Source organism: Artemia franciscana, unplaced genomic scaffold, assembly GCF_032884065.1.
Source record: "Artemia franciscana unplaced genomic scaffold, ASM3288406v1 PGA_scaffold_89, whole genome shotgun sequence".
Lineage (NCBI taxonomy): Eukaryota > Metazoa > Arthropoda > Branchiopoda > Anostraca > Artemiidae > Artemia > Artemia franciscana.
In genome coordinates this window covers 481,898-492,853 of record NW_027062717.1, presented here as the reverse complement: position 1 = coordinate 492,853, position 10,956 = coordinate 481,898, and the positions used below count along the sequence as shown (strand labels likewise).

Here is a 10,956-nt window from a genome sequence, read left to right as displayed (position 1 = left end):
GTACTGGAATTTATCAATACGCCCATGAATTTGTTTCAGAAGAAACTTGAGTGTAAAGGCCTCAGTTACTTTCGCCAAACAAGGTGTAAGTGAGATCGGGCGGAGATCGTCGCATGCAATAGAGGTGCGCTTTTTTGAAATAATTCTAATATAGGCCCTTTTCCACTGTGACGGGAAATAGCCAGAAGCAAAACACTCGTTAATAATGCTGGACAGTGGTAATGCTATGAAGGCTGCATATTCACGTAGCAGTTTGGCAGGTAATTCACCAGAGTATGAAGATGTATTCGGTTTGATCTTCCGTAATTCCGTGTAAACGTCAAAGTCACTGACTATTATGTTGTTCTCAGGCTCACATTTTTCAAGTATGGTGGACTTTTCATGAGCCGTAATAGTTGGATAGGTAGTGCAGATCTTGGTGAAGATTTCACTCACTTCTTCTGCACTGATTAAGGACTCACCATCATTGCTGATCTTTACACTGCTGTCAAAAGCTTGGCCGACCACTTTTTTCACAGCGTTGTGCCACTTTTTAGGGTCTAAAGTAAGTAATTAGGAGGAAATGGTTTCACGACCATAACGAGCTTTGCCTTTCTTTACCAAAGAGACTATTTGATTTCGCAATTTCTTGCCGTTGATAATATCACCACGGGAGTAGAGGCGAGACCTCTCTTTTATTAGTGATTTAATAGCTGGAGATATCCATGGTTTGTCGTATTCACTAACAACAAATGATTTTGTTGTAAAGATCTTTAGGTATTGACTGTATAACGTGGCATTGAAATCGGATACCTTAGTTTCCAAGAGCCCGGTATTGTACACTTCGGGGAAGTCATATGTGCCAGTCCATCGACCGTATTCACAGATGGCCGACTCCGTACAAGGACGAACAGTGACACGGGATAGTTTGGGCTTTGGTAAAGACTCTCTTGCTTTCCAAAGAATTGCGTTGTGGTCTGACATGCCAACGGGACCAAGAGAAAAGGGAGGGGAGTAAAAATCATCACAATTTGTGAGTATAAGGTCCAATATGCCCCCCAAAAAGTGGGTGGGTATGTGTACTACTTGTTTTAAAGACAAACAAGATGATAACCAACTCTTCTTGGTTTGGTTAAAGTCTCCTCCTATAATTAGACATTATAATTTAGACATTCTAGAGCTAAAGCTTGGCTATAGCTGAATCTTATTGTGAGCGACTGTGGTTAGACTTTATGTCAACTCTTTTTTGGTTTATTACAGCTCTTTACTTGTCTTTGAAAAACTTCTTGTGTTGAATTTTTTTTTTTTTTTTTAATCAAAATCTATACATTATTTTTATTCGCAAGTTTGATTCGTTTTGTATGATTCCATGGAACATTATCCAATAATATAGTCAAATAGTCCCTTATTCAGTGAAATAGTTTGTTTTTCAACACCCCCAATATTATCTAGTTATTGTTAAAACTTTTTAAGGCAGAATTTGACAACTTTAGGATCAAAATGTACTTCTCGGGATCTTTTCCATGCTAAAATTAGAAATACTAAATTTTTCCTTTTGTTCAAAGTTCTGATGTAAAATTTTCTGTATGGAATTATAAAAATATTTTAAATTTTACACATTTTTTGTTTTTATATTCATTATGTTTTTTATATTCATATATTTTTTATAATTATCATAATTTTATTTTTAGACATTTTCATTATTTAAGTCTTTATGGATAGACATTCAAGTATTTACAAAGGTAAAAACCCTATGTCTCAGGCCAAGTGTTGGCTCTACTACTTATAAAATAACAGTAATAATGCTAAATGAAAGATCTCTGTATATAGTTTTATAAGGGAGGTTATTATGTTGGTAGACTTCAAGATGAGAATTTGAGAGAAACTTTCCAGGAACAGTTGAATGCTAAACTTGGGAGTTTAAAATTTGACAGTGTGGAAAACGTTGAAGAATTTTAGATCAACAATTTGTGAAGCTGTTGATGGTGTCTTAGGGGAGAAAGTTAAGACTGCAGCTAGGAATATTAGTGAAAAAGCTTTATGTTTAATAGAGAAGAGAAGAGGCTTGTACAAGCAAGTACCATGAAAAAAAGAAGAGGAACCTTGACAGAGAAGGTGAAATGAAAATACCCTGAAGATGTGCTTTGATAATTGGTCTTTTACAAGAGATTGCCTTGTCCCTTGGGTTACGCCCTGTCAATGTCCAAATATAGCTTTTTGTCCATTGGATTTGACTTTTCCAAAAGAAAATTCACCTCAAAAGTCCATAATTTACTTTTTAAGTATTCAAAAGTTCCTATGGTGATGGGTGCTTCCAGAAAAGTAAAAGTTCAAGCGCGGATTTACAGGCAACGCTATAGTTTTAACTGTAGTAAAGAGCCGTTAGGCTTCAATGTATTATCAATATTATCCAATGTATTTATCAATATCATTGTATTTCCTGGGCCTCCCCCAAGCCTAAGAAAAATAATTTTTTTTCTAAAAAATTTTAAACACAGCCCTAGCATCCTTACTTCAACGAAGTTCAACAAGGACTCAACAAAACAAATCAAACAGAAAAAAAAAACACAAAGTAGAAACAATAGGAAAATTTGTTTTAAGATAGTGGAAATCAATTCATTGGATTGATTAGGACTGTGGAGTCCTAGTGGAAGTTCGTTGAAATAAGGATGCTAGGGCTGTTTTCAAAAAGTTTATTAGAGGTTTGTTTTAAGATTAAAAAGTTTGTTTAGAAAAACATTATTAGTTTTACTTCTGACATTTTAATGTAAGTTTATATATATATATATATATATATATATATATATATATATATATATATATATATATTTTCTTTCTCGCCTTGTGCTGAAGACGGTCCTTGGACATAGGGCCGAAATATCCACTGAATTGATTTCTACTGTCTTAAAAAGAATTCCCCTATTGTTTCTGCTTTGTTTTTGTATGTCTGAAAATATGCGTGGATCTCCTCTCAATTATATTTCCTACCCAACTGTATCTTTGGAATAGCAATGACTCTTTTTAGCTAAACAAAATGGCCTGAGCTTTAAAGAGACCCCTTCATGAGACATACATCTAACTGACATTTTAAGCAATGAAAGAAAACGTGCTCTACTTCTTTCCGCGGTAATCTGATACTTCCCAGGATGATATCCTTAAATGTACCAATGGTCCTGAAACTTACTGCAGGAACTCTGCCTTTGAGGAAATCCCAAATAAAGAAAATCCCTGAGACTAAAATATGGGATATTGGGTAATTTTAGTATTTATTTTATTTCTAGTTTTTGAAAGCTCGTATTTTTGTTTTATTCATATAATTAAATTTTTAAAAAACTAGTTTTTTTAACTGAAAGTAAGGATGACATTAAAACTTAAAACGAACAAAAATTACTCCGCATATGAAAAGGGCTTTTCCTCCTCAACGCCGCACTCTTACGCTAAAGTTTGACTATTTCTCGTAATTAAATAAAAAAAACAAGATTTTTTTAACTGAAAATAAGGAGCGAAATTAAAACTTAAAACGAACAGAAATTACTTCATATAAAGGGACTGCTTCCTCATCAACGCCCCGCACTTTACGCTAAAGTTTGACTCTTTCTCTTAACTCTTCTTTTTAAAACAGTAAAAAACTTTAGTGTAAAGAGTGTAAAGTGTAAAGTTTTTTATTTAATTTCTGAACGTTTTTGAATTAATGCATGTTTTAATTTTGACTCTTCGCACATGAATAATTAAAACGTAATTTGCATATTAATTTATTTTTTTGGCTAAAAGGCTTCCTCATAGTGTTGATCGGACGATTTTGAGAAATGGAGCGGAGTAGGCCTAGTTATCCTCCAATTTTTGGTTATTTAAAAAAGGCAACTAGAACTTTTAATTGTTTATAGACGTTTTTATTAGTAAAAATATACGTAACTTACGTAACGAACTTCTATATTCTTATGCTTTTATTACGTATATGAGGGGGTTCATCCCCTTGCCAATACCTCGCTCTTTACACTAAAGCTTCAATTTTGTCCCAATTCCTTAAGAATAACCGCTGAATCACAAAGGCCGTAGAATAAATAGTTGAAATTAAGAAAATTACTTTAGCGTAAAGAGTGAGGTATTAGGAGGAGGTGAACTCCTCATATGCATAATAATTTCTGTTAATTTTAAGTTTTAACGCTGCTCCTTACTTTCAGTTGAAAAAAAAACTTAGTCATATTCTATTTTTCATTGTTCTTTTGAAAAAGATGCTAGAAAATCCTGTGCCCCCTTCATGGAAATTTTTTCCCCCTTGACAAATTCCTCCATGGAAAGTTCTCCCCGCGTAACCTTACTTTCATTTGAAAAACTTGTTTTTTTATATTTAATTTCTGGACGTTTTTGAATTAATGCATGTTTTGATTTAGGCTCTCTGCACATAGATAATTAAAACGAAATTTGCAAATTGATTTTTTTGGCTAAATGGCTTTCTCATAGTTTTAATCGGAAGATTTTGAGAAAGAAATGAGTGGAGGAGGAAGCCTAGTTGCCCTCCAATTTTTTGATTACTTAAAATGCAACTAGAACTTTTAATTATTTTACGTACGTTTTTAGTAAAAAAAAATACGTAAATTACGAATTAACTTAAGTAACGAACTTCTATATTCGAATGTTTTATAACGAATATTAGGGGGCTCATCCCTTCGTAAATACCTCGCTCTTTACACTGAAGCTTAAAATTTTTTCCCAATTCCTTAAGAATGACCCGTGAATCACAAAGGCAGTAGAATAAATAGTTGAAATTGCTAAAAATTCTTTAGCGTAAAGGGTGAGGTATTACGAGAAGGTGAACCCTTCATATGCGCAACAATTTCTGTTCGTTTTAAGTTTTAATGCTGCTCCTTACTTTCAGTTGAAAAAACTTCATATTTATTTTTTCATTGTTTTTTTTTTTAAATAATGCTTTAAAATCCAGCGCCCTTTCATTGAAATTATCTGCCCCCGTGACAAATTCCTCCATGGAAAGATCCTCCCATATTCCCCCCTCAACTTCTCCCCTCCCCCAAACCGAAAAATTCCCCTGAAAACGTCTGTACACTTCCCTATAACCATTACTATATGTAAACACTGGTCAAAGTTTGTAACTTTAAGCCCCTCCCATCAAAGTTTTAATTTCAAGCCCCTCCCACGGGGACTGTGGGGGGATTTTTTGACTATGGTGAATAAAATGGCTATCTCAGAATTTTGATCTGGCGACTTTGGTGAGAAAATGAACGTGGGAGGGGGCCTAGGCGCCCTCTAAATTTTTAGTCACTTAAAAAGGGCACTAGAACTTTAAAATCCCTTAGAATGGGCCCTCTTGCGACATTTTAGGGTCACTGAGTCAATAGGATCACCCCTGAAAAAAGGAGCTTAAAAAAAATTAAATAAAGACCCACCTGTGATCGGTCTCTTGGCAAAAAATATGAATATCCACATTTTTGCAGACAGAAGCTTAAAACTATTACAGTGGGGTTCTCTGTTGCGCTAAATGCGATGGTGTGATTTTTGTTAAGATCCTATGGATTTAGGGGGTGTTTCCTCCTATTTTCGAAAATAAGGCAAATGTTGTTAGGCTCGTAACTTTTGATGGGTAAGACTAAACTTGATGAAACTAAGATATTTAAAATCAGCATTAAAATTTAATTCTTTTGATGTAACTATTGTTATAAAAATTTCGTTTTTTAGAATTAAATTCCGTTTTTCATGTGATTATTTTGATGTAACTATTGGTATCAAAATTCCATTTTTTAGAGTTTTGGTTATTATAGAGCCAGGTCGCCCCTTACTACAGTTCGTTACCACGAACGGTTTGATTCAGGAGGTAAGACTCTAAAAGTTTGATATATTTTCGTTCTTTTTTTTTACATTTTAGAATATAATTCCATAAACCTAGTTTAAATTTAGTCAAAATTCAAGTCAATTGTAAGTTAATTATACCAATCTTTATTAAATCAAGTTCCCCTTATAACTGTTTCTTGGATGCACAGTTCGTTTTGATTTAGTTTGACATCCCAATCGACATTTCCTGAAACTTTCAACTTAATAATCTTAACCGTTCTTGAGATATTGCAGATAAACTCTTTCAGGGGTTTTACGTACCTGAGCGGTGGGGACGCCTCCCTCCCAAGGTTTTCAGCCAGTCTATAAAACGATTTGGGTCGTCAAATTGTGGCAAGAAGCATCGCTATTTTACTGGCTCAGTTTTTGTATTTATCAAATAAATGGCTGATCAAATTCATGACGTAACCAAAAAACGAAGTGATTTCATTAACAATATCACCTAAAAGGGTCTGTGTAATAACCAGTCAGTTAGTAAAATCCATTGCCCCCTCCCTAAACATTTTGGCTAATATTGCCTCTGCACCTTTTGAGATGCATAGTATCTTTAAATTCAACTTTCCCTACAACATTTTCTGAAATTTCAACGTAGCGCTCTTAACAGTTCTTGACCCATCGCAAATATTCTGTTTTGACAAGTTGGATGCAAATACCGTCTTTTGATTCAGTGCAACATGTCCATCAACGTTCTCTGGAAGTTCCAACTTTATATTCTTAGCAGTTCCTGAAATATTGCAGTTTCGCCCTTTTGGGCATCTGCATGCGGACAAATTCTTTTTATTTAGTCTAACATCCTCCTCGGTATTCCCTAAATTCTTTCCATAGTAACCTGTTTTACTCTCCCTGTTGATAAGATTGGTACCTACGAACTTGATTACACGTATCAACCAATTCGAAAAAAGGAAAAAAGATTGCTTTTCTATAGATAGAAGAATATTTTCATTTCGTCAGTTTACATCGGTGACTTACTTCTCTCAGCTAATTACATTATTCCACGTTTATAGTAGCTCCAATTATTCAAAATCAGATTGGTTTCAAATTTTCCTGCATGAAATACTAAGCCAGTGAGAACGATCATTTGTGAAAATTCGTCTGGTTGGCTCTCCTCTGTTCAAAATTTTAATCAAATTTTAATCAATTATAGGGAAATGGGGCAAACAGCTTATGAGTCACAAAATTTTTGTTTTAGTAGTTTCTCTTTCTCTATGCGGCCTAACTATAAAGCGGTTGGTCTATATCTACTATCAGTATAGATTTCCTGTGAATGCTGTAAGCCTAGTTTGAATAAGAATTTTTCAATAACACAAAATATGCCCAAAAAGTAACAATTTCGGCTTAAAAAAAAAGGTAATAAACCTGATGTTTAAAACAAGCTATCAAAGAGTGAAATTTTGAAGACCTAGCAGAGATGATTTTAGCAGGGAAAAACTAAGCAAATTTAAAGGATATCTGTTAAACTCGAAGTGTCATAACTTGTCTCTGCTTTTATAATCATTTACAGAATAGTGACATTTGTGACATAAAATAAATTTTCCACATTTTAAAAACAAATGGCAGCTAAATATATAGTATTAGTCCAGTATGAGAAACCTAATCACTGTCGCATCGCATCCAACTTTAACAAAGTTTTAGTTCTTTACAAAGGTTTTTCTAACCCGAACATCATAATATTGAATTAATTTTATCAGTCAATACCAGATATGGAAAAAGTTCCAAAGCTGCTAGTATCAGAATTCGACAGAATCCCAAAGGCTGCCAAATCTGCCAACAAATTCTACTAGGCCATGAGAACTACCAATAGTATTGCTGCTATGCTACCCCACTTTTTCCACGGTGGGTCAGGATCAGGTTCATCCAAAAACTGTCGATGTTTCCCCAGTTTTAAGAGAATCACAAAAAGGTGTACACTGCCCAAATTCTATAGAACGAAGAAATTAGCAATACATTTTGTTGTCAATTTCATAATCAACACTGTAAAATGTATTCAATGTAATATAATTATATAATAGTTATATCTTATTTATACCTTATTATTATAATAATTTATAATACAACTAGCTGTTGGGGTGGGGCTTTGCAACCCCCCAAGCCCCCCCCCCCCCCGCGCGTAAGTCGTTACGTGCCATATTAGTTACGCGCCATTGTAGTTGTTTCCCTGTGTCCCACCTGTGAATAGAAATAGATATATATATATATATATATATATATATATATATATATATATATATATATATATATATATATATATATATATATATATATATATATATATATATATATATATATATATATATATATATATATATATATATATATATATATGTTTTTAACTACGTAAAACATGAGAATATACAACATTCTTCGCTGTCCCATTGTCTATGCATATAAATAGATTGTCAGGTTTACTGACTCTTGAACATGCAACATATAATTGTCCATGGGAAAAACAATCCGTATTCAGATCTATACCTCATCATTCTAATGATGTGTCCCTGTGTCCCGGTCGTCATTTGTGTCCCGGTGTCCCAGTTTGTAATTTCTCCTTGAGTGTTCCGGTCGTCATTTATATTCCCTGTGTCCCGGTGTCCCGGTCGTCATTTATATATCCCGCCTGTGCCCCCGGCGTCCCCGTTGTAGTTGTATCCCTGTGTCCCGGTCGTCATTTATATTCCCTGTGTCCCGGTCGTGATTTGTGTCCGGGTGTCCCAGTCTGTAATTTCTCTTTGAGGTTCCCGGTCGTCATCTATATTCCATGTGTCCCGGTCGTCATTTGTGTCCCGGTGTCCCGGTATGTAATTTCATCAGTTGACAAACATGACGTCAGTCGACAAACAACTTCATGACGCATACAGCTCAATCCTTAAAATAACGTCAGTCGACAAACATGACGTCACTCGACACACACACACACACACAGACAACTTATTTTTATATATATAGATAATTGCTTATATACAATAATTATACTTATTATACTTATATACAATATATACTCATATTTTTCTTTACTTATATACTTATTTATATACTTATAATATACTTATGGTTATTAAATGCTTATGTTATATCATATACTTATACTATTATATACTTATTATACTTATATACAATAATTAAATATAGTGAATTATAATACAATGATTACCTTATTGATTACAATGAGGCAATTTCTCATTCTGGAAACACGACATATTTAGTCTATACTTGAACAGTCTTAAATTACTAGTTCGTAATTACAGGTAGAAAGTTTATTATTTGGGTTAACCCTTGACAAGGGGGTCCAAATTTTCATAAGGTCTTTTAAATGCTAGGAAAATATTTTTTTACGTCATGTGTTGGGTTTTATCACTCACTCTCGTTTTTTGCTTTATTAGTGGCTTCAACTGGTGTATCAGAAAAGGGATTAGTGGCTTCAATTCATGGTGTATTAGACAAAGGATGTGGCGTGCTGAAATGTTTTGTTTTTGCTAGTCCCCGCAAGAGGATATTTTTTCCGTAGATGAATCTTTCTTTTCTCGACAAGCAGTTGAAGTTGAAACCCACCTAAAAACAAAAATTGCTTCTTTGTTAAAACAAATGGGGGGGGGGGTCATTTGACAAGGAAGTACTTATGTAAGATTAAGGAGGGAGCCAAAAAAAATATAGGCAATATCGAAGACCACACTGCCTTTCTATGACGATAAATAACGTTTCGAATAGGTATAAATATTTTTATTAGACAGTGAATAAATCAATCAAAGAAATATACTGGATATTTTGATCACAATATTCACTTTTATTCACTTGTCTAATAAAAGATCGTTTACTTCATCTCTAATAAAAGGATTTATCCCTATTCAAACCGTTATTTATCGAAAAAAAATGTTTAGCATGCATTATTTACCACACTAAAATTTGCAAAGAATTCGCTGACATTTTCAAAAGTTCCAAAAAATTTAGAATTGAAGGATTTTGAGGAGCCTGAGTCCTATGTCCTTATTCTCAGCCTGTACTTATGTACCTGTTGACCAGTATAAAATATGCTATGGGATTACAAGAAACACAAGCAGACCATATTTATTCTTAGTCACGACATCTAACCAGGCATATGTAAGTATCGCTCATAGAGATTAAAACGAATAGCTCTCGACTTTTTATTCAGTTCTTGCATTACATAATGTTATTTCAAAATTCGGCCTAAATTTCGCAGATTTTGGCCCTTTTTTTTAATCTCTGTGGTATCGCCACATCGACTTACCTTTGTCCAATCAAGATTTGGCTGTGCAGACAATGCTGGACACTGTCCTGGTTTTAATATATTCACAGAAGATTTTATATAATGTAAATTCCACAGAACAAAGAAGATAGTACTGTGTTTCATATTTCCAATAGTAATCATGCAATTTCTAATGCTGTAACATGACTGATTTTAGTCCACGGTTGAAAGATCTTAAATTCGCCTCGCCCGATAGCCCGTATTGTTTGAGTCTAATACTCTGCAATGTTTTTCACAATCGGTGCTGGGATCAATAGTGGAGGAGTATTTGTTTCATTTTCAGGAATGGTATTACAGCCTCTTTTGTTTTAGTTTTCTATTTTCAATTCTCTTTAATTACTAAAGTTTGTGAAAGTTTTTGTCGTTAATTAGTCACTAAAGTGGGGCCTATGACATATTTATATTTTCTTTTCTGCCAATTTTGCAAATAATATTGCTTACTGAGCTTGATATTGATTTTTTTTTGTGGGGGTGTGGGGGGGTATTTATTCGGCTATACGTCAGAATCGTGTATACTTACGATTATATGTCTCGAGGGAGTTGGTGATGATTGTAAAAATCCAAACTCCATTTTATATATATTGCATATGGTTGTGTTTGAGTATTGTCGGATTGGGGAAAGTTAAGACATGTTCCAGGTTCATAAAAACTAGGATTATAGGTTATGGTAACCACAATGAACGATCAATATTCTGTATTACTTTTTCAGTTAACAATGGAACATTGTTCCATCGTTCTATCGTTCCTTATTCTCGTTCTATCGTTCCGTTCTATGCTCACTGTAAGGTTCGTAACTACCCAAACATTTTATATCCCAAAGTAGTTTTTTTTTTCTTCCGTAAAATTAAGATCCTTGGACTTAACCCTTATCCCAGTAA

At 34.0% G+C, this 10,956-nt stretch overlaps 2 protein-coding genes across 7 annotated transcripts in view; one reads left to right on the top strand and one right to left on the bottom strand.

The window, feature by feature from the left end:
* Positions 1-10,266, bottom strand: part of LOC136042248 (uncharacterized) — a gene marked incomplete in the record, with an annotated part of 13,664 nt that extends 3,398 nt beyond the window's left edge. The window contains 1 exon segment of the mRNA XM_065727192.1: positions 10,061-10,266. Within this exon segment, the coding sequence (XP_065583264.1) occupies positions 10,061-10,201 (141 nt within the window).
* LOC136042247 (syndetin-like) overlaps positions 1-10,956 on the top strand; it is a 146,725-nt gene that overhangs the window by 110,831 nt on the left and 24,938 nt on the right. The window lies entirely within an intron of this gene.